Source organism: Stegodyphus dumicola, chromosome 4 (genome assembly GCF_044657685.1).
Source record: "Stegodyphus dumicola isolate Sdum_Otavi_A_Nest chromosome 4, ASM4465768v1".
In the NCBI taxonomy this organism is placed as follows: Eukaryota; Metazoa; Arthropoda; class Arachnida; order Araneae; family Eresidae; genus Stegodyphus; species Stegodyphus dumicola.
This window is the reverse complement of record NC_140771.1, coordinates 83,042,637-83,068,473: the sequence shown is the minus strand read 5'-3', so window position 1 is coordinate 83,068,473 and position 25,837 is coordinate 83,042,637. Positions and strand designations below refer to the sequence as shown.

Here is a 25,837-nt window from a genome sequence, read left to right as displayed (position 1 = left end):
GTTTTCTGGTTGCAATTTTCTAATTTCGACTGTGCGTAATGTATGCTTTACGCATGCGCGCGTTGAAAGAAATGTTTAATAAAGTAAACAAATAAATATTAAGCCTTTTTTTTGTAAGTTTTGATACGCTTTAGATCATAATTGCTCTTTATTTCATAAATTACAGTTTCATATTTTTAATTTTATAATTTCTGCATGCCATCTTACCAGATTTAAACTGATGATCTATAATCCGGAAAAAATCGATAATCCGGAATAGCTGAAGTCCCGACGAGTCCGGATTAAAGACTTTTGACTGTATATTAAATGCATAGATACAAATATATATTAAATGCATAGATTTAGAGAGTAAAATCAATAATACTTACAAAATTGAGAAAATTCTGGGTCAAATGATAGAGAATGGAAAAAAACTGACCATCTATCAATTCTTGATAACCAAAGTTATGTGTTGCAAAGTCTATGCACAGATTGATACTTGGAATCAATTTGAAAATGGATTGATGACCATCTTCTTTTTTTAATTTTTTACATGTTGACAGAAACTGGTAAATTGCTCTAAGTATTTCACAAACTACTGTACATGAAACAGTTCCAGCAGGTGAAGAGTTCAGGAGAACCTAAAATGTTTTCATAGAGATGAAATGCAAAGATTGGTAAAATACAAAAACTGCCTACAAGGTTTCAAATACTGTATATTTCCAAGTATAAGCCAATCTGTACATAAGCTAAAAGTGTGTTTTTTATTAAAATTACACAAAATTCAAAATCATGTCACTTAGAAGGTGAAATTGTTGCCAAGCAAGTAAAATGGGAATATATAAAAGAATTCATTTTTATAAAACAAGTAACTTGTTTCATTTAAAATTAACTTTCTCATTAACTGAAGAAATATAAATTTTAAAAAATAGTGCTATATTTGTGATTTATCGCTTGCACCTGGTTTACAGAAAAGTACTTAAAATTGGTTGTGAAATTAGTAGATTAACCCCCATAATTTAAATTTTAAAATGTTCCAAAATTTTTTGTCTTATACATGGAAATATATGGTAAATAAATAAAAAGCAACATGTTTTACATGCACATATGCACATGAAGATCTATAGGACACATATGCATTATTATTAACCATAATTTAATAAAAATAATTATAAAACAAATTTGCAAATAAAATCAACTTCATAAAATTTATCAGGTAGCATTAAATATTTTACCCTTATACTAGTTGGACATATTTAAACGAAGATTAGTGCCACTTTATTTACATATAGTTTTACTAATAGTTAGCTTTACGTCGATTTTTTCTTTTTCATTTTGTCACATAGTTCCTCGGTTTAGAGGTTTAGTAAATAGCAGGTTAATTTTATGTAACGGCATAGGTTAAAATGAGAATTAAAATCATAATCAGCATGATTCGTTACAGAAGAATGGCTGTTGCCACTGCTGCTGCTTGCCTAGAGAGAGGCCTGCTGATTAGAACAAACCTAAAAGCCTGATGGCACAGTTGACAAGTTTTGAAAGTTAGTTGTGCTCCATCTGTCTGATGCAGCTAGGGCTATAGCTTCATGTAGAGTTTCTGGGATTGTAACCCAGTTAAAATATTTTAAGATTCCAATAAGGCACTAAAGCACCAGAGATGATAAGTTGTTTTGTATTAAGTCTCACTAGATGCAAAGAATCAAATTTTGCATTAACTTTTACATTTTGTGCTGCATCTTCTGACCATGATAAAAATTAATGAAAGGCAATAACTCCATTTAATTTGCAGAGATAACTTGTGACCAGTTAGTTACAAGTAATTTAATTAGCTAGTTAGTTATAGATAGCCCTTAGTCATTATAGATTTGCATGGCCACTATTAACTTATATTTAATTTTTAAAAACATTTGTTTTTAAAAAGCACTTTTAAAAGAGCATTTATGTTTAAAAAAGCATTTTTAAAAGTACTATTAAAATCATAATCTAATAATATTTCACAATTAATGCATGTAATTTATCACATTGATTCTTAAACAGTATTAGGATAATTCCACTTTAAAAACTTCAGAATATAAATGTTTTGTAGCAACAACACACAACAAAATATTTATGCATCTTTTTAATTTGAAGTCTTTCCAAACATTTTGGCTTAATTTATATCAATTTTCTTCTCTTAAAACATCTTTCCTAATAATTAAAAATCTGTTTCAGTATACAAACCAATGTTCCCGCTAGTTTCTGTGTGCTTTATCTCCTAATTCGCCAGTCTCTTAGCAGTGTACGTAACGAGGTTCTATTTGATCTGGTAAAAGTTAAATAGTCCAAAACCTCTTATAGACATGAAAAAAATGATCGCTATGTCTGAAACTACAAAGTCACATGAAGGTTTAAATAAAACCCTTTATTTAAAAACAACTTAGAACATACAGGCATGTTCTTATGTTGACAAAATCAACTACAGCTCATGGTGATGCAATTAAACAGGAACAAATTCAAACTAAAAATGTCACCTAGTAGTCAAAAACTACACAATTTAATTTTAATCTAAGCTGGCTCAGTAACTCTATTGTCGTAATAAATTCAAATCTTAGCAGCAATAACGCAAAGATGAATAATTACAAATTATCAGAACTGGCAGAAACTAAGGCAACATCCGAGTGGAGGGCAAAAACACTCTGTCTTACAATCCAAAAACCTCAGTTTAAAACCTATCTGATTTGCATTATGGTGAGGAAATGAAAAGGGGAAAGGCTACAATTATAAACAACTGGTTAATTTGCATAATAATAATGGTACATCTCTTAGAAGAATAATTTCCTTTGTCTTTATGTATTCAGTTTCTTTCTTCTATGCCTTTCCTCTTCATTTTAAGATTTTTGGAATTAAGGATTTCTATTATTCTAAGAAACCAAATGCATTTAGAATGTAAAGAAGCTGAACATTCAGAATAAACGTGAAATGGTATATGGTAAGGGCTGGTTTCAGAGCCAATGAGGCAGAATTTTTAGAATTTAGTGACACACTAAGCAACAAAATCTAGAAATGGCAAAACTTTTTAGAATTTAGGACAGGCACTGGGAGCAGAATTTAGCACTAGGCAGCGTAATTTAGGAAGGCACTAGGCGGCAGAATTTAGGATCTACACAGATTCGATCAGGTGGGAAAATACCTAGTTCTAGCCCTGTGTGTAATCCATTGAAACATATAAGGTGAATCTTTTAAATTGACAGTTTTCAATTTCTTTAATAATAGAAAATTCTTTTTTATAAATGCCTGTCCGTGCTAAAAGATTATAAACATTTTTGACATTTTCTATACTTGTATCTAGTGAAAAGTTGAGAAAATAAAGGGAAGATAAACATATTAAGAAAAAGACTTCTAGTATCAGAAGTACAGCATTCAAACATTATGTTTTCATTGCCTTTCACAAAATTCTCCAAAATGTATGAAATTCATAACACATTATCTGTATAATACATCCATTACATGTTAATACAACGAAGACATTTTTAATTTTGTCACATTTTTCTGGAGCCTTCTAGAATTGTGGGTCTGTAAATCTTGCCTTCAAATCCTAAACTTTCAAAGTTGCAATGTTTAAAATCCTAAAGAAAATTAGCCCTACCAATTCTGTGACAGAAAAAAGGGCAGAAATATTTTGAAAAGAAATTTTAAAAAAATCAGTGGAAAAAGCGTAAAATTAATTTTATAGAGAAAACTGATGCATATTCTGACAATTCTGAGATACAAAATGGAAAAATTCGTGGAAATTTCTGTCTTGTTTTTATTGCAATTCTAAATGGAATTTTCATGAAAAAATGAAAAGGACATTTTTAATTAATTACATAGCTACTGTGCCTTTGTTATGAATTGTTTTTTTAACACTTTATAACACTTGTTATTTTTCAGATTCAAAATACTGTATAGTATGTCACCAAAATGGAAGTAATGTCACTTAAAAATATGATGGCTAAAAAATAAAAATGTTTTATTTTAATGTTATTCCTTAAATATAATTACCACTTAAATATATTACCATCACTTTAGTTAAATTTATCAATGTTATAACGTTTCAAAAAAATCGTCGAAAAATTCCCAGATCTCTGAATTAAAAATTTTCTATAGAAATTTATCTTAAAACCGCCAAAATGTTGATAAGTCGCAAATTTAGAGCCGTTTAATAAAAGAATTCACATCCCCAAAAGCGGAAAGTTGTTTAAGAGCTCTTCATTAGAAAAATAAAAAGTGAAATAATTTTGAAACGCTTATGTTTGGCTCCTTGCTCAGAAACTCCAATATCCCACCCTTTATATTAGAAATTAAATTATAACAAATGAACCCATTCAAAAGATAATCATATTTGTCAGTGAATCGTCAAAAATATTACTCCAAAATGATAATTCACACTCAAAATAGCATTCGTAAAAAAAAAGATAGAAATTTCAGATAATTAAAATTAAGGACCTTCTGCCGATTTTGTTCGAAATTAAGGACATTTAAGGACCAAAAATAGATTAAAAAAAAACTCAAGGACTTTTAAGGACCATACGAACCCCATTCAAGAGAAGAAATAATCATATCTGTAACTAAGGGAAAATTTTGCAGACTGGGGCTAAACAATTTTTGTTCGTGTGCCAAGAAGGAAAAATCATTTATGTCCAATTTTCTTTATCAGGCTTTTTCATGTTCATTTATTGACAACCTGTTGGTTTCATCCACTAGTTTTTCAGTAGTGCTTGTGAATATAGAAAGTGGAAATTCCAATGCAGGCTTTGATTCAGTGGTCAAGTTTTCTGCAAAGACGAGGAAGAGAACGGAGAACCCACGAAGTTTTTAAGAGTAACCACATGCGAGTTGGGAACCTGACTATGCAAACTTTTTCAATGCTTTTTTTTTTTATTTCTGACAGTGAAAAACAATGAATTCTTAAAGCTTTTGTAAATGATGCACTGATATTCTTATTTGGGAAATTAATAATTTTCACTCAATGTATAATTTTATCAAATGTGTTGCTTTTAAGATGACAATGTAATGATGTGCAAGTCTATATAAATGCTTTTGCTTCATTCCTTGGCATTCCAAAAATCGGGTTCCAAAAATTTGAAAAGCTCTGGCTGTTAACACATTAACTGCCAAGGAACATTTTCAAAAACAGTTCCACCATACCAACAAATTTTAATTAATTGTAAAATAAAAATACAAAACACGTGTTTATGGGAAATATGTTGAACTTAGATACATTTTTAATTGCTTTATTAATTTTACGAGTTATATTGTAGTCGGTTTTTGCGATAAAATGTTTTATGACAGCTCCAACTACAAGTATACTTGTAACAAGCATATTGGTAGTTGGTGGTTACTTTTACAAGAATTATTATAAATTGCTCAATTATTTTTCAGTTCTATGTTAATTACTTCATAATTACTTATATTATACTTATATTAATTATAACAAATCTCTAATTGTACCAAATTGTTGTTTCTTTTCTAATCCCCAAAGGCAAATACCTTCAAAGAACATGAAAATGCTATAAGTTAGATCGCATGTGGCATAGGTAAAACAAAAATGCTCTACAAATTAACTCATAGCTGGTGCCTAAACACAAACTTAAACCTACGTGATAACTTGTAGTTAAGAGCAAACGTGTTAACAGAAAAGCACAGGTTGATTACACAGGAAATCGTACAAATAGAAAACATGCAATTCCTGAGAACTCAGTTTCTAAGTAATTGAGTTTATCTGCTTCCTCAAGGAGAGAAAGTCTCATTAACCCTTAAAAAGCAGTAAGAAAATATACTTGTCAGAAGAGTTAAACATCACTAAATTACAAAACAGGTACAAAATGAACAATAAAGTTTAACATCAGACTCGATTACCCAAAAAAGGATGCTTGTAGTCTTTGTGATACATTAAAAGCAGAGACTGGTAGGATTGCCAATAAAGTTGAAAATACTAGCTGAAGAACAAGGAAAAGCAAAACTGATTCAACTCAAAGAACTGAGAATTGAAAAATAAAATGACTGAAAGAGATATATATATCCCATTTGGGAAAGGACTTATTATGACAGCCAAAAAAAAAAAATTGTATTTTAAATTCAACGAAAGAAATTTTGATAAAAGAATTTTAGTCACCTAGAAAACTGAAAATTTGTTTCTCTCCATTGTTTTTGAGAAACTGTTCTGTTATCAGGACCAGATTCAGATATCATAAAGAAGTTTATGAATTGGCAAAAAATTCAAAGCATAAAAATAATTGCCAAAATATTTATGATAAGATTAAACTGAAGAAAAAGCACAGGGGAAAATAACATATATTTATAAAATTAGAAATTTTTAGTTAAACAATTTCCCAAAGAAATCGGGGGAAAAAATATTTCAGTCAGCAAACTAAACTAAAATTAGCACAGAGTTATGAAACTGAGGATATCATTTAAAATATCTGAAAATAACTTTTAGGCCTTTTTTCCCCACCACATAAACTCAAATAGCAATCTAACTGGTTATAGTCCCTGCAACATTGACTTTTAATTTGCTATTTGGCATAACCCCATAACCTTTCAATACCTTGTGTATGACAACTAGTATTGGAATCGATAAAATTATACTGATGGTTAATGCAGAAAAGTTCAAATCCAGCCTCTCTGTATTTCTTAGTGTTACACCCTTTTCAACAGTCAGTATATTATAGTGCTATTAATAATATTTACTTTAATAACTTAAAAGTTCTGGCAGAGTGGTTAGACACAGGAACTAAAAACAATCTTTTTGTTTCTCAGCAAATCCCTCCGTACACACACTGGAGTGGAAGGATTCAACCAACATTTTTTTTTTTTTTATGAGAAAAGTTTTTTTGTCAACTTTGACAATAATACTAGCACTGCCTTTTTTTAACTGACTCTCCAGATATTAATTGAAAGCTACAACTTCCCTTATGAAACTGTTACAATCAACAACAGTGCAATCATTTGTAGCAAGCTGATACTGACCAAATTCAAGAAAAGTTAATTATAAACCCCATACATAAATTAAATGAATTGCTCTTAAGAAGCTGATCCTTCAAATCAATTTTTATAACGTAGTCCTTTTTGTTTTCTTGGCACGTCATATATTCACATTTCCACCTCGCTGTTTTCATCGAATTGAAGGTGGAGCTTCATTTTATGGTTTTTTGTGCACTTTCTTTCAGAGTGAATAATTACTCATTCATGAAGAAATTTTATGGAAGATGTGTCATTATTAGGCAAGTTCCAAATTTTCATATCCATGGTAAATAAAGTAACAAAACACAAGTCACTGTTACATCTTTAGAATTTGTATTCTTATTGTCAAATCTGAAAAGACATTCTTTACTTATTTTTAAAAAAGTAAATATTGCATCGAATTTAAAGTAAATATTGGTTACTTCATATGAACTCGGCTCTTGGCAAATTCAGCAAAACGTCTGCTGACAACTTTGGTCCCAACAACAAAACAGTACCAGTTTTTGTTTATGATACAAATTTCATTAAGTAAAGGTTGAAAATTTATTACAATTTTTATATGATTTTAAAATAGTATTTTTATCATTGAAATTACATATAGTGGTGGCCAAAATTGTGGACACTTTTGGAAATTTTTATGTTTTTGAACTTTGCATGCTTATAGAAAACGTTATGTTTCACAAAATGCAAACTTGTATATATCATTTTAAAGAGAATTTATTACTGAATTAAATACAAAACACAAAATTCAATTATTTGCAATACAAAAAAAGTTAAACGATAATAGTTATCGATATACATTAGATAGTGATGACTGCAGTGAGTTATCAGTACTTAATAGGGTACTTTTTTTTTTTTTTTAATTACAGCTTCACATCGAAGTTTCATTGAGCTTTTAAGCTCTTCTTTCATTATTGCATGATGCCAGGAAACAATTATAGCCTCAATTAGTTCCCTTTTATTTGATGGGCGCCTCATTCGGACAAGAATTTTCAAACGGTGCCACAAATTTTCGATAGGATTGAGGTCAGGACTGTTTCCTGGCCATGAAAATAATTTAATGCTCTTTGTACGAAACCACTCTTTCGATATTTTGGCCGTGTGGCAAGGAGCAGAATCCTGCTGAAAAATAAACGAAGCATTGTTGGGAAAGAGATCTCTTATGGAAGGTAGAAGTTTTGGTTCTAGAATAGCATCAATGTATTTTCTGGCATTCAGTGTCCCATCGATGACATGAAGGCGACCAATACCATCTGCTGACATGCATGACCAAATCATAACACTAACTGGGTTCTTCACAATTGCTTGAATGCAGTCAGGATGTAGCTCTTCTCCTATTCTACGTCTTACATATTTTCGCCCATCACTACTGAATAATGATATCTTAGTTTCGTTTTTGAACTGACAGAAACACCAGCATCATTCAGATCACTTCTGATGGCTGCTGATGACATTTTTCTATCTTGGAGACATAGTCTTTTTATTCTTCTGTCATCAATAAATGTGGTGCACCTTTTTTGACCTTTTCCTTCTTTGTTTTTTATTGAATTTTTCTCCTGATATCGTAAACAAAACTTTCGGACTTCAGATGTAGTCACTGAACCACCCACCTGTCTTGCAATTTCAGCATAGGAAAGATTACTTTCTCGTAACACAACAATATTACATCTCTTTCTAGGTGTCAAATCTACTCTTTTATTTGATGTCATTGCTTCTTGACTAAATATTAAAAATTTTTACAAAAATTCCTACTTGTAATTACAGTGTATAAGAAACAGGTCCTCCTTCTACAGAACAAAGCAAAATAATGAATTGTTTCAAGTGTAAACATAATGTCAGCTTCTACTGGCAGTTACTAACATTTGATTGGTTCTCAGAACAAGAACAAGTGATTGGACAGGAAAGCTAGACATTACAAACCACTTCATAACTGTGTTTTTTATTTATATTAAAGTACATATAACTTTTTTGTATTGCAAATAACTGAATTTTGTGTTTTGTATTGAATTCAGTAATAAATTATCTTTAAAATGATACATACAAGTTTGCATTTTGCGAAACGTAACATTTTCTATAAGCATACAAAGTTCAAAAACATAAAAATTTCCAAAAGTGTCCACAATTTTGGCCACCATAGTAAACTAAAAATTCGTTTATCCCAAAATTTATGTCAATAGACCCTCTCCCCCCCTTCAGGTCTTCACGTATAAATTTTTCGGTCAATCAAAATGACATAAAACAATACAGGTAAAATAGTTCAGTCTAAGGGAGCTTTTTAGGTTGCTCGAAACAAACATATAATGGTCAAAACTAAAATTACCATTGCAAATATGAAGTAGTGAGAAAATTTGGTGAACTGAAAAAAGACTTTTTTTTAAATCTAGATATTATCTACCATACACTGTCCTATTAGGGTAGGGGGACAATGCATGACGTAAAATTATACAGATATATGAAATAATTCAGATGCTGAAGACTGTTAGTTGCATAGTTGTTGACAGTATTAGTCAGAGCAGCAGGTGCCTATCAAGTTGGCGTGCAGCAAAGCGAGAGTGAATGCTATGTGCCCAAGAAGATCTTGTTCAGAATAAATCAGTTTTAGTTTAGATTGATGCCTGTTGGTTATAATTTAGCTTTCGCTCCCAAATCTAAACTCATTAATTGGCTGAAGAGCATACAGCATTAGCATTATACAATCTTAGGTACTAACATATTAAAATAACCACCTTCTTGAAATTTGGTGATTTTTTACAGATAAAAAGATTAAAATTAGTTATCAGATGCAAGTTAAATTTTTTAAAATTTTTAATCAATTCCCAAACTATCAGTATTTATCTTAAGTCGGCAAACCTTATCAACATATGAAAAGGAAACACATTAGCAATTTAAAATATAAATTTTAATTATTAAATAAATGTTATATGATGGATTAAAAAATAAAACAGCCTTTACCAAATCATTCAGTAATTTTTTGGGACTATTCTCCCCAAGTACACAGCGATCCATTTTTGCTTTAAAAAACATCAGAGAAGCATAGACTCGACATTGCACAAATCTTGGCAACATCATCTCATACTCTACAACCGCATATTTTAAAATTAATGCAAAATATTTTTGCATTAATTGATTTGTTTATAAAAAAACAATGGAACTTCGAACACAACAAAACGAACGCACACCAAATAGCAATGTTGCTTGATTGAAGTACTGTTAAGAGCATGGTTAGTTTGAAAATGGTTGTATGCATGGTTGCTAGAGTTTGACTCATTCTGAAAAATCTGGTGATAGTTGCAATAACACCAAATGATATGGCATGGATTAATTTTGAAATGACACAGTTTAGAGAATTTATTATAAGCACTTAAAATTTTTATGATACAATGGGGAAATAATGAAATTAAAAAAGAGTTACCTAGAAATTTAAATCAATACTTTGATTTACATATTTTTGTCACACATACACACGTCATAGCTGCCAACCTTGGAATCTTCAAAGCTCGGTTACTTCTTGAGAATTCATTTGAATTCACTATATAATGCATTCTGGAACTTTCCCATTTGCTTGGTACAGGCAATAAAGTCGCCAAAAATTATACAACCGACGCCAAATGGTATATTTTGGCTGGTAAACTTTTACTGCCACATTTCAAAACAAGTCACGGCCATTTTTTTATCAGTCACGTCTTTTCCCTAATATGTCAAAAATTGATAAAAACCAATGAAAATTTGGATTCTGGGATTCAACATCAGTATGAGTATGAGAGATTCAACATCATCTCATACTCTACAACCGCATATTTTAAAATTAATACAAAATATTTTTGCATTAATTGATTTGTTTATAAAAAAACAATGGAACTTCGAACACAACAAAACGAACGCACACCAAATAGCAATGTTGCTTGATTGAAGTACTGTTAAGAGCATGGTTAGTTTGAAAATGGTTGTATGCATGGTTGCTAGAGTTTGACTCATTCTGAAAAATCTGGTGATAGTTGCAATAACACCAAATGATATGGCATGGATTAATTTTGAAATGACACAGTTTAGAGAATTTATTATAAGCACTTAAAATTTTTATGATACAATGGGGAAATAATGAAATTAAAAAAGAGTTACCTAGAAATTTAAATCAATACTTTGATTTACATATTTTTGTCACACATACACACGTCATAGCTGCCAACCTTGGAATCTTCAAAGCTCGGTTACTTCTTGAGAATTCATTTGAATTCACTATATAATGCATTCTGGAACTTTCCCATTTGCTTGGTACAGGCAATAAAGTCGCCAAAAATTATACAACCGACGCCAAATGGTATATTTTGGCTGGTAAACTTTTACTGCCACATTTCAAAACAAGTCACGGCCATTTTTTTATCAGTCACGTCTTTTCCCTAATATGTCAAAAATTGATAAAAACCAATGAAAATTTGGATTCTGGGATTCAACATCAGTATGAGTATGAGAGATTCAACATCATCTCATACTCTACAACCGCATATTTTAAAATTAATACAAAATATTTTTGCATTAATTGATTTGTTTATAAAAAAACAATGGAACTTCGAACACAACAAAACGAACGCACACCAAATAGCAATGTTGCTTGATTGAAGTACTGTTAAGAGCATGGTTAGTTTGAAAATGGTTGTATGCATGGTTGCTAGAGTTTGACTCATTCTGAAAAATCTGGTGATAGTTGCAATAACACCAAATGATATGGCATGGATTAATTTTGAAATGACACAGTTTAGAGAATTTATTATAAGCACTTAAAATTTTTATGATACAATGGGGAAATAATGAAATTAAAAAAGAGTTACCTAGAAATTTAAATCAATACTTTGATTTACATATTTTTGTCACACATACACACGTCATAGCTGCCAACCTTGGAATCTTCAAAGCTCGGTTACTTCTTGAGAATTCATTTGAATTCACTATATAATGCATTCTGGAACTTTCCCATTTGCTTGGTACAGGCAATAAAGTCGCCAAAAATTATACAACCGACGCCAAATGGTATATTTTGGCTGGTAAACTTTTACTGCCACATTTCAAAACAAGTCACGGCCATTTTTTTATCAGTCACGTCTTTTCCCTAATATGTCAAAAATTGATAAAAACCAATGAAAATTTGGATTCTGGGATTCAACATCAGTATGAGTATGAGATTCAACATCATCTCATACTCTACAACCGCATATTTTAAAATTAATGCAAAATATTTTTGCATTAATTGATTTGTTTATAAAAAAACAATGGAACTTCGAACACAACAAAACGAACGCACACCAAATAGCAATGTTACTTGATTGAAGTACTGTTAAGAGCATGGTTAGTTTGAAAATGGTTGTATGCATGGTTGCTAGAGTTTGACTCATTCTGAAAAATCTGGTGATAGTTGCAATAACACCAAATGATATGGCATGGATTAATTTTGAAATGACACAGTTTAGAGAATTTATTATAAGCACTTAAAATTTTTATGATACAATGGGGAAATAATGAAATTAAAAAAGAGTTACCTAGAAATTTAAATCAATACTTTGATTTACATATTTTTGTCACACATACACACGTCATAGCTGCCAACCTTGGAATCTTCAAAGCTCGGTTACTTCTTGAGAATTCATTTGAATTCACTATATAATGCATTCTGGAACTTTCCCATTTGCTTGGTACAGGCAATAAAGTCGCCAAAAATTATACAACCGACGCCAAATGGTATATTCTGGCTGGTAAACTTTTACTGCCACATTTCAAAACAAGTCACGGCCATTTTTTTATCAGTCACGTCTTTTCCCTAATATGTCAAAAATTGATAAAAACCAATGAAAATTTGGATTCTGGGATTTGCCCAGAATTTGTCAAATTCTTTCAAGCGAAAGGTATTTTACCTAAAATTGCTACTTGCAATAATAATTATGAAATGAAATTGTATTTTGGAGACAAATTTCAATGGTGTTGCAACCTTTCAGTTTGTTGCAGTAAAAGAAGTATTCAGAAAGGCACATGGTTTGAGTCACTGAAATTGAATTTCTTGTAGTATGTGAGGTTTACTTGTGGCTGCAGCAAAGAATTAACTTCACTTAAATGGTGTGAAAATTAGTCACGGAACAATTATGGACTGGAATAACAATATGTGCGAGGTTTGTGTGTTCTTTCCTTAAACAGAAAATAGGAGGACCTAGTATCATTGTCTAAGTGGATGAAAGTATGTTCACAAAGCGCAAAAACAATGCAGGACGGATTCTACCACAGCAGTGGATCTGTGGTGGGGCTTGCTGTGAAATGAACGAATATTTCCTTGTGAAGCTGCCAAACCAATCCATGAGCATTATATAAGAAGCAATTAAGGAAAATATCAAAAAAGGAACTATAATATATTCAGATTCGTGGAAATCATACTGCACTTTAAACCTGGAAGAAACTCAAACACACACAAGAAATAGGAAGACTGTGAGGTAGCACCAAATGGCAAAATAAACACAGAGGAAGGGCCCCTCCTCTTCTGAAAAGTTATCTTAGGGGAATTTATTTGGAGAAGGGAAACGAAAGACCCATTAGAAAAACTTTTATCCCATGTTTATGCCTCTAAAGTAAAAAATTCTTACAACTAACATTAACCTTTTTTTATGTGTATACTGTGTGTTGTCGCCAATAAAGTCTGCATGGCGATATTTGCACCGGCGAAATGGAAAAGTAGTCCTTGGGTTAGTTTTATTTCTTTAATTTTCTTCTACTTTTACATTGAGAAAATTGCGAGTATTGAAGGAAAGTTTTTATTTATCAAAGTATTTTTAATATACTGGAAATAAAATTAATAATTAATGTGCATAATATTTGTAGGAATAAACTTAGTAATGTACCATATATTGAAGTAAAGCAAAGTTAAATACAAATATTAACCGATTAAATGTTGCTTAATATCTCCATATAAAAATCTGCAAATGTCTAAACTAGACTGAGACACCTCTGATGGAATGAAATTTACAAGAAGATCAATAAAATAATAAAAATACAATTCAGATAAAATAAAATGCAATCAGAAAAATTATTCTGAAAATCATTACAGGTAAGAGAATGGAATTTATTTAATTTAAGCTTCATTAATTCAATAAATTTAATTTACTGCTGGGAAACATTTTCCTCGGTAAAGGCTGAAATTTAAAAACCAGAAGATTTGATAATCTACCAGGAGACATGATGGAAAAACTGGGAGATTTGGCAATTATGCTTATCTATACATATATCATAGCTACCAGCCTTAAAATCTGATAAACTGGTGCTTTTGGGCACAAAAAACGGAAGAAACCAGGAGGCTTTCACACTCATTATGAGGCCATTTCATTTTCATGGAATTTCAAATGTACACTGCACCAAAAAAAAAGGAGGGGACGGTTCTATATCTCCTGTTCTACTAGGCTGATTGCTGAAATTAAAATTGCATTTTTCTTGAAAGCACGAGTTAGGATATACAGTACAAAGTCCGTAATCCGGACGTCCATTATCCGGAATGATCTATAATCCAAACCTCAAAGGCACAAACTTTTTTTTTTCTTTTTTGGTATGCGCGTTGGGAGGATGTGTCTCCAGATACGTTAAAAAATGCTCGACATAATTTGTGGCCAAATGATATGGCATGGATTAATCAGCTACCGCATTTCATGGTGAGGAAGATGATAGCCATGAAATTGAAGGTCTTCAGACATCGCAAACTAAAGGTGAAATTGGCTCTAGTGTAGAATTGGGTGCCCCTTCGATTAGTGACATTTTTTCTTAAATTTCGGCGATGAAACCTCCCTTTTGGATACCATAATAGTTTTAACTTTGTTTTAGCTTCCTTATTTTATTTAAATGAAAATAGATTGATGTGTACATGGACAAATTTAAGGCAGTGCACAATGCCTAGTTTGTGCAATTCTAGGATATTTTTTTAAGTGAAAACAGATCGATGTGTACATGGACACAGAGTTTCTGCAATTCTTTGACTTTTTATTTTGGTTTTGTGAAATGGCCATCTTGAAATTGTGCCTTCCTAGCATCGATCTTGGCATAAAAAAAAAAAAAAAAAAAAAAAAAACCAAGAAACAAGGGACACCCAATTGTAAACTTTCCCCGTGAAATTTTCCAGTTATTGGATTTTGTAAAGAAATGTGGAGAGGCGGTGATAAAACAAGTTTTTCATTGTGACGACAATGCCCCAATCATCAATCAATTAACGGACGGCGAAATTTGTAGTATGGTTCTAAATCCAGAATATACCGCTTCCAATAGTGAAGAAAGTGACAGAGAGGTTATTGAAAATGAAAAAATTTTCAATTGACAAGTTAGTCGGTATTCTCAACACAGCAATTACAGGACTTGAACAGTGGAACTTTGTAACTGAACAAGAAATTATGTCTGTTTATAGAATTAAAGAGAAAGTATTAGCAAAAATTGAAGCAACTTAAACAACTTACATTGAAAGAAATGTTTAATAAAGTAAACAAATAAATATTAAGCTTTTTTTGTAAATTTTGATACCCTTTAGATCATAATTGCTCTTTATTTCATAAATTACGGTTTCATATTTTTAATTGTATAATTTCTGCATGCCATCTTACCAGATTTAAATTGATGATCTATAATCCGAAAAAACCCCTAATCCGGAATCGCCGAAGTCCCGACAAGTCTGGATTATGGACTTTGTACTGTATATTATATTTATATATAGCATTTTTCTAATATAGGTATTTTGGCATAAAATCGGGCTTTTTCTGAAATGGCATGCCAATTTTTTTCCATATTTCGATTCTATGACACAAATTATGCCAAACTGCCAAGTTTTGTAAAAATTGCACGAATAGTTTTTTAAAAATTAGCTTTCAAAATTTTAGCTCCTCAATGTTAATTAAATTTGATATATATTTATTAATATCTCTTTTTATAAAACTTACTTGATTCTTCCTTTCAGATTTCAAAATTTAGGTTAATTTCAAATCAAATTTGACAATTTTTCATGATTTATTTTCAAAATTTGTATTTTTAAATAATTTTTATAAATTTTTCAAAAGAAATTTTCATTTTTATAACCTATAAGATTTTTGCCATCACTTTAAAGTAGATGTATATCTAAGCATACCTGCAAACAATTAGTTTTTTTTATTAAAAATTTCCTAAGATATATGTAAATTCGCATCTTGGCATATTTTGAAATTTGGCATATTTATTATAAGAGATAATAATAAAAATGTGTTGTATGCATTTTGTTAAAATTTATTTTTTTGTTTTGCCCCTTTTATTTGTTTGAAAGTATGAACAATGACTTCCCCCCCTCCGACTCAAAAAGAAAAGAAAGCAAAAGAAAATAGGTTGCTATAAATTAAGAAGTTTGCCAAGTGAATTATTCTTAGAGCAAACTGAAAAAAATTCGGCAAGATAAATTTTTAAATTTCTCACCAAAAATTACAAATTTTAATATCTAGGCATATTTTGAACCATAGAATCGAAATATGGGAAAAATTGGCATATTAATGCAGAAAAAGTCCGATTTTGTGTCAAAATACTCATGTTAGAACAATGCTAATATATATACTATGTCGCTCTTTCGAGACATGAAAAATGCAGTTTGAATTTCGTCAATCGAACCAGTAGAACGGGAGATATAGAAATATGCCCCCTTTATTTTCTTTCTTTGTGAGTGTGCAGTGTACTTAAATTAACATTATAATGCATGTTTCAAGTAACTGAACTATTAATATGATTCTGATTGTAAAATATGAGGTGGGTCTGAAAAGTTCAATGATTGGTCTTGGAAAATAAAAGAAACAAAAGTTACAAACAAAACAGCTTTACTGGTCTTCAAAGCAATTAACTACAGCACACTTCTGACACTGGTTGTAAAGCTGTTGGTAACTATTAGCAAACACTTCTTGCGGAATCACTCAAAACATCATAGTCGCACATTGTTGGATATCTGCAATATCTGGTAAGCATAAGCCTTTCATCAGTAATTTAAGGCAAGGAAGGAAAAAGAAATCAACTTGCATCAAATCTAAAGAATAAGATGATGTTGAAGAACAGTCACCTTAGTTGAGCACATGGATCACAATGTGCGGACAGGCATTGTCGTAAATTTCACTATCCACTCCAGTACAGTTTTAGCCAAACCTGCCTGATACGTTCCAGCAGCCATTTCAAAACTCCATGTTGACAGTTTGACCCTTGGGCAGAAATTTATGATGGATCAAACCTTTGTCATTGAAAAAGTTTTTGCTGTTGCATTTGCTAGCTCATTACCTTTTGTACCAACATGGCTAGTGACCCAGCAGTAAAGAATCTCCTACACATAGTTTTTAATTTTTGATGCAAACTTAAAATGTCCACCAGTCAAAGATTATGGATGCCAATAAAATTAACTAAAGCTCTTACAGCACTTAATGAGTCAGAATAAATTATACTTTGAGATTAATATAAGAGCAGTCAATTCAGCGCTAAATATAGAACAGGCATCACACAATCATTTGCCATCAGTATGGTATCTTATTAAGGGCAATGCTCCTACATGACCAGCTGATTTTGACCCATCTGTATGTATGGGAATAAAAGCATTATATTCATCCCTATATTCTAAAAAAAAGTTGCCTGTATTTTTTCTCATTAGTGTTCCTGTTATCAAGATGTTGAAACACATCCAGAAGCTCAATTTGTGGGTTACCCCATAGTGGGATTTCTAGATGCTTTACTGGCTGGACCTTCCCATCAAATAAGCAGTAATTTTCCAGCAATGATCCACATCTTCAAAAAATTGGAGAATGTTAAGAGGATGTGTAGAGAAAAGATGTTCGTTACAGTCATCAATCTTACAGATCTGGAGAGGACTATTAGATTTTAAATTAATAATGAAATACTGATGAAGAGACATCCATTCACATCTTAACTCAAGTTCATAACAATCAACATACAGGCTTAGATATGATAGATGTTCTGAATTCTCTAAAACATAGATAGATGTTCTGAATTCTCCAAAACAAATTCTCAGATCCTGATGATGAATAGGATCTAGTTTTAACAAAGTTGATGACCATGCAGATCCATAAACAACTGAGCAGTAGAGCGAAAGAGCACTCTATAAATACGAGGCAAACAGCAATGTTCTGAGATCAGGACCAAAGAAACTGATAACATTAGTGTAATAAACTACACAGAAAGCAGCAGTATATAAAACAATACAATGAAATTATGTGTACTTGCTGTTATTACTTACCAAATTATGTTAAAGTATGCACTATTACCTGAAGAATGTACTGTATCCTTCTGCACAACATATATCATATACTTTGATAGTCATCACTATACTTTAGCTATCCTACGTGGCATCTGGTTTGGTTTAGTTTTCTTTGGCATACAATGGCTATTTGCTTAAGGGAAGAGCTGCTTTCGTGGAAGATTTTCTAAGGGAACTAGCTTGGATTCCCATTACACATGAGGAGAACAATGAAAATGACTGTGCAGCCAGCGGGTTTGCCTGGAATCGAACTACCAATGCTGACAAGCTTTACTGTTGGCTGCTGGTAGGTGCCATCTTTCAAATAAAACAGTCTTAGTTCATATTTGAAAGATTCATCATTTTACTACTATAATCTGGTATAAAACAATACTGATAGTCATCCCTATTTTTCATTCATGCAATCATTGTCCTACTATCGCTGAACATAGAAAGAAATTCGTCTCTATTGTTGACAGATCGTTTTCATAATTCAAAAAGGTGACGAAGCAGGAGCAACAGGTAACAAATCTTAAATAAAAAGATATTGTACTGGAAAATCTTCAATAGATGGTAGAATTCAGGTGCTCTCATCTTAATGGCACTATTCACAATTAGCAAATAGATAAATCTCATTTTCACCAATTTCTTTTGCTAGGGGCCAGGGTGATACAAGAAAGTGGTGAGTCACCCTGATATAAGAAATGTCAAAGAGGGAACAGTCAAGGCCAAACTAGATTATTCATTCTTACAACCAAAGACAAATACAGGAATATCCAACAAATTCCAAAGAGGTACCGTCCACCAATACTTAGACTTGTATTTAATTGAATTCATATGCTATCACATGCATTCTAGAGGAGAAATGTTTTCTTGCTATACTAAATATTGTTTCTAATTCTATGCCTGTTGTTTAGCCTTATATGAGTATCTTTCTTTTAGTGTATGATTCATATGATTCTTTTTCTTTTTAGTTTTAATTATTGTTAATTTTTACTTTAGTGCTGCATATTTTATTCAGTCATTTAAGAAATGGTAAATACAACTATTTTTTTCTGCTTGTTTTTTATTTCATCAGCTTTTTTTTAAAACATTTTTTGGAATAAAACTAAAAGAAATTTTAAAAAGAAAAATACCAATAGAAATTTAGTAAAAATGAGACAAAAAATTTTAATAAAAAAAAAGTTTGGCGGAAAAAGTGCCTAGCATCAAGCCAAATGCGTGAGAAAAGAAATAAACCAAAATATGCCAATATGGCACTGAAAATGTGCAGTATGGGCTTTAAAATAAAAGTATTATCTTTAGTTTATACTGCCTATATTTTATTAAATAACTATATACTGAACAAACTTTCTAATCCTAAGATAACATTTAAAGTGTTGTTGTTGTTACTTATCTCACTTATCTGAAAGTAACATCAGAACAAGCCCACAATAAACATTGTGGCAAGAAGAGCAAGACTGCACTCCTCAGTTCCATCTCCAATTTTGATATAGAGCACCCAAGGTGGTATGTTCAAAGTAAATTATAATTATTAATTAAAAATTTCCAAGCACCTGAATATCATCAAGGACTGAAGAAATATCTTGCTTCAGAAGATTCCTGATAATTCCTTTGCTGCCTGTCATGCTGTAAACCTGTAAAATATTCCATATATAACATGTAGAAATTTCTTCAAAATTGAAAGCAAAGCAATAGAAGCCTTTACTTTTTACATACTTAATTAAAATAAATTAGAAATTCTATATCAGAGAAATAAAATATTAAACCAAAATAAAACTCATAAATTTTCAGTACTTTCTAAATATCTGCACCACAGCTTTCAACCCATAATAAAACTGATGTTTTTATTGGCAAATTTTCTGCTATACATGGAACAATAACTAGTGCATGGCTGTGCGTACCACACACATTGGAGTGAGCATGAATTTATATATTTTAAATCCAACTAGGCTCACCATAATATTTTTTGCTCAAACAAGGACATTGTTTTTTAAAAACCGGGATAACTTTGAGAAAAAACTCATAATTGGAAATAAAACCTAGTAGAATTATTTTATGATTAAAAAGACTAAAAGTTTAAAGAAATTTTTAATAATTAAATTGAAGTTAGTATTTACCACTAGTGTAAATTTTCTTTGAAAATTCTTTATTTTAAATGATATCAAAATTTAGTTTATTCTTAATTTAACAGCTTAGTAAAGCTTGCAGTGTAATATGTACCTATGATTAAAAAAGCTAATAAAGAAGTTTTTTTTTTTTTTTTAAAAAAAAAAAAGATGATTTAAAAGAAATTTTTAATAATTCAGTTAGAGTACATATTTATCACTAGTGTAGACTTTCTTTGAAAATTTTTTGTTATTTTCAATGGCATTGAAATTAATTTATTCAGTATTTATTATATACTATTGTCATTCTCAATCTCTTTAATGCCATATTTTTGAAGAAATGCAATACTCTGAACAGCTGGTAGATCCTAGTTCAGGATGGGTCAAACTTCAAGAAGATGAGAGCCGCATGATAGGTTTTATGAGCGTTCGAGAGCCGCAAGTCCAAATTTATATCGTTTAAAAAATAATGAAACAGGTTTTTGAGTATAAAGAAACTTTTGAAATAAATTAATGAATATGTGATTAACATGATTATATATAAATATGAATAAATACATCTTATATCTACTGTATTTCGTTTAGAGAAGTTAAGTCCGAAGAAAATAAAAAAATGTAACTCTTGTACATTGGGCAACAGAGGTTTTTCTCTTCAGATAGAGAAACCAAACATTTTCTTTTAATTTCCTTTACACCTCTCTGCTAATAATTACTGTTTTTTTTTTTTTTTTTTTTTTTTTTTTTTTTGTAGTAGAAGTAAAATGAATGTAAAATGGATCAGAAGCATATTCATTGGTCTATAATAACATAAAAAACATTGAGTAAATTACAAATAATTATTTTAAAAAAAAACTGAGCTCATAAGCAGTCTTTTAGAGAGGAAAAATTAAATGATACAAGTCAACACGCACTGCAGAGAAACTATTAACTAAGAAAGAATATTTATTTAAAAATAAGCTATTAACTTATTTAGGTTTTTGCTTTAAAAGTGATTTTGTTTCTCCACACAATTAATATAAGGACCAATATATTCAGATCATTTGAATCTTTGGATCCTAAGAAAACTAACATTTTCCCCAAAAAACTTTGGAATAACTATTTTTACTGATGCCCAGTACAGAAGAATTCACAAAAAAAACGAAAAAAAGAATATGATAACAATTTCAGTGGTATTTGAATAATCAGTGTCTCTCATGGCAGAAATTCTTGACCCAGAGACTCCCTGACTTATGCAGTATTCCAGCGTGGCATCCCACGAAATCTGCCAGAATGTTTTAATAATCAGTTCACTGCACATCATTGAAAATTCTCGAAACTATCTCTCGAATCATCCCGGTAATTTTTTTCATAGATAATGGAGTTCATGCACATCATTGAAAATTCTCAAAACTGTCTCTAGAATCGTCCTGATAATTTTGGACATAGATAACAAAGTTTATGCGCATCATTGAAAATTCTCAAAACTATCTCTCGAATCCTCCCGATAATTTTGGACATAGATAACAAAGTTTATGCGCATCATTGAAAATTCTCAAAACTATCTCTCGAATCCTCCCGATAATTTTGGACATAGATAACGAAGTTCATGCGTATCATTGAAAATTCTTGAAGATATCTCTCGAGTTGTCCCGATAATTATGGATATAGATAATGAAGTTCATACGCATCATTGAAAATTTTCGAAACCACCTCTTGAATCGTTACGATAATTCTGGAAATATAACCTATAGCTAATAAATCTAGTAGCTCATGTCAGGCTATATAAACGCTTCGTTAGGCACATATTCCATCTGATTGCCAACCAAACTCTTCAACCAAGCTATTTAACTGAGTTGTTTATCAGATACATGGCAAATCATAACTAATGTTACAGAAAGAAAATGTATCTCTTACTACTATAATGAATTTATTTTGCAAATGCAGATATAACATGAACACGTAACTCTTCACATTTCTATGGACATGCACAGATGTTCGATGTGGAGACCTTTTGTAACACAGTAGACGTCTGCACAATAGTTTTGTTCCTAAACTCTTGCCAAATAGGTGAATGGATCCACCGTATTCTAACTGCTGGACCCACCTTGCCATTCATTTTGAATTTCTAAGTAAAATAACTCCAAAGAAAGTTTAAAATAAATTATTATCAGCCTAAAGGTTACATAGTACAACTTTCCATTGGGTTACCTAACCTGTGTACAGAAAATAAATCTCAAATGGAGTCTGTAGGCAGAGGATACTTTAGAAAATAAAAGATCAGACTTTAAAAGTAAATGTGCATGGAAGCAAAATTTCACATTATTGCCTGAAATTCGTTCAAGCAGTGGACCACTGTACAACTTTTCATTTCGCTACTAAGCTTTGGACATGTCAGACATACATGATGATTGAAAATTAGAATGACGAAAAAAAAATCGACAGATTAAAAGAAGTGTTATGCTGGGCTCAGAGCCAGGGCATTCGGTGCAATTGCAGAGCATCAGTACTAAGGGGTGAAGAATTTTAGATATGCCAGGCAGCAAAATGCCTCCAATTTAGTGCAATTTCTAGTGGTGACTTTAACCTAGGGCAGCAAAATTTCTTTAACCTAATATGTGGTAGAAAGAAGAAGGTCATCAAACAACAAATAGAATGATATGAGAAAATATCACAAGCTAAAGAGATTTCATCAATATCAATATGCAGATTTTGACAGAAACTTTGGAGAAGAGATATTTGCGTTCTGTTGATCCCCTCACTGCTTGATGCAACATTACTGATATGAAGATTTGATGGTTTCAGTGAAAGATCTCTACCTGGAATAACAATATTTGATAAAATGGAAAATAAACATTTTGACTAAAATTTAAATCATTGTCAAATCAGTGATTCTTCCCATGACTCCCAGCACGCACAACCATTGGTGAAATAAATTACGATTTCTGCTTAGCATTACCAAGGAATTATTAAGAAAGATAGGAGTTTCATGTGGAAAAAGTATTCATTAAGCATATCATTGTGAATGGTTACAAAATATGTGAAGCAATTTCATAAAAATGCCTGACATGCTTAGGGATAGGAAATTAATTTTGAAAGAGTTCTGCAGACAATGAGATAAGTCTCCTAACCAAGTAAGAGGCTGAAGGTTCACTCCATCAAAAATAAAATCCTTGTAAAATTCCTCCGCAGACCAAAAGAGCTCTGTATGGATTACAAGGCGTAATAGGTTTCTTCAGCAGTTACTCATGCCATTCAAGGACTGAATAAAAGTAGTACCCTACAACGAATAGCAAATCTTCCAGGTTGGTCACAACTGTTCTGAACAATGGGATCACACAGGAATGTAAGCAGATACTGCCCGAAATAAAATTAACTTGAGAGAAAAAATATTGGGGAGAGTAATTAAATAAAAATATTAGCACGGAGTTTTAGAATAACCTTGTTTTAGTGTATTCTGATGACCATTACCTGTTCAAAAAGTAACATAACCTGAATAATAATTAAAAGAATTGGAATTATTCATAATTTTATGCATTTGTTGATCTGACGATAAGCCACCAGTGGAGAGTTTGAAATCTATAAAATTTTTGTATACATAATATCACAAATTAAATTAGCGATTAATAAAGAAATGGGATTGTAATAGGACTGTGGATTTTGCCAAATGATGAAAAAGAAAGCGTAACTTGCACGTAACTCCATTTTCTCGCCAACTCTATTCTTACTCACCAAGTGGCAGATAGTGTGCAAATTACGGTGACCATGCAAGCAAGGCTACAGATTGCAGGAAAGGAGGGAGGGAATCTACTTCTTTATGTAGTTTTTTCTTTACGTGGTGTGTGTGCCAGAGCTCTTCTCATTTTTCGTTGTTATTATTCATCTTTTTTTTAAGTTTTGCTTTATTTTTTCTTTATTCTTATATATTGATATTTCCTTACCATTTCAGTTCATTATTATTATTTATTATATTTAATTATATTTCTGTTTTACCATTTCATTGTAATATTTAATATAGTTAATTAAATATAGTTTTTGGTAATTTTCTGTTAGCCAGGCACAAATGTCGCCAATTGTGAACCAAATGCGAGCCAAGTCGCCAAGCGAAGTGAATGACAAAACAGTCAACGGAATAAAAGTCGAAAACGTTCAACTATAAACAAATATTTATTAATAGTAAGCAAAACAAGTTTAACTATAAACAAATATTAATGAATTGTAAACAAAACAGTTTTACCCAAAAAGAATGCTTATAATTATTGGCTTTTCCAGAATATGATGATGTTCTTGATAATTTGCTCAAATGGATCATTTACTCCTCGTCTCCACATAAATTCAGCGAGGTGCAACTCCAAATGATGGCACGAAATTCCCTGATGTTTTTTATTTTTCCATTTGACACTGCCTCAGAGTCTGATTTTCTGAGTGTTGACACCACTGTAGAGATCAACAAAATTGTACCTGTGATTGACTTGCTGTAGATGAATGTAATGCTGTAGACCAGCTTCTTTCCATTTTAGTTGCGCAGTAGCCCTTCCAGGAATCAGAATAGACGATTGACCCTTCTTTGCTGTGATTTGTTATCGCATCTAACAGTACTGGTAAAGGAACTTTAACTAAAAAGCATTCGTCCGTTTTGCGGCAAATGGCGCCAAATATCCACTTTTGTGGGAGAATTCGACCGGCATTGTTCTCTCGTTTTGTAAATAAGCTCGTAACTGCTGAAGTATAGTAAACTTCCAAAAATGGTTATGTTTTAACACAGATTAGCTTTCTAAGGAATAATATTCGGAAGTTTTGAACTTGGGAATGAGATTGTAAACACGTCTCCCTATGGAGGCTTGATCCCAACGTTCTTGCCACATTCCTAGGAGCTGATGGAATGTCCGACTCTTTAGGTCCGAGACTGGCCTAAGGGTCAGGACTTCTCGCAAAGTGGATGAATCCGCTGCTTCCTTTGCGAAAACATCTGCTCTCTCATTTTCTTGTATTCCCGTATGAGCTGGCACTCGGATGAGTGAGGGTCTTTGCGAAGCAGGCATGTGGGTTTTTTTTTTTTTTTTTTTTTGCTTACATTCCACTAATATTTCTATTCAAACTTCTCTTAAGAAGATGTTCCAATCTACAACTGTATTATGATTCATATCCAGTTGTTTTTCACACCATTTGTCTGATGTCATCTCTTCGCTCCAGCAGTAAATAAATCTGAAAGATGTTAGAAAAATCAATCTGGACGATTCGAACCACGTACCATTGTGAATGCCCTTCTTCGTGCAGCATGTTGAAAGATTGCACCAAAAACGTACTCCGTCACAAAAAGACAGTTTATTTCATGATTCTGAATCATCTGATTTCATGATGTTTCCAGTTTCATTTCATGATTCTGATTGCATGTTGCATTCTTTGTCAATATACCTTTCTCTTGAAAAAAAAAAAAAAGACAGCATCTTCTTCAATTCTGGCTAAATCCCAAATTTTCATCATTTTTTTTAAAACAAAAATTAAGACTGAAGAAAAAAAGGAAACATACTTTGTTTTT

General features: G+C 31.5%; 1 protein-coding gene across 1 annotated transcript in view; it reads right to left on the bottom strand.

The window, feature by feature from the left end:
- Sse (extra spindle pole bodies like 1, separase) overlaps nt 1-25,837 on the bottom strand; it is a 207,686-nt gene that overhangs the window by 168,442 nt on the left and 13,407 nt on the right. Inside the window, exons 2-3 of the mRNA XM_085815136.1 lie at nt 19,771-19,851; nt 369-620 (exon numbers count right to left, since the gene is read on the bottom strand). Of these exons, the coding sequence (XP_085671262.1) occupies nt 369-620; nt 19,771-19,842 (324 nt within the window). The 5' untranslated portion in view covers nt 19,843-19,851. The remainder of the gene's footprint in view (nt 1-368; nt 621-19,770; nt 19,852-25,837) is intronic.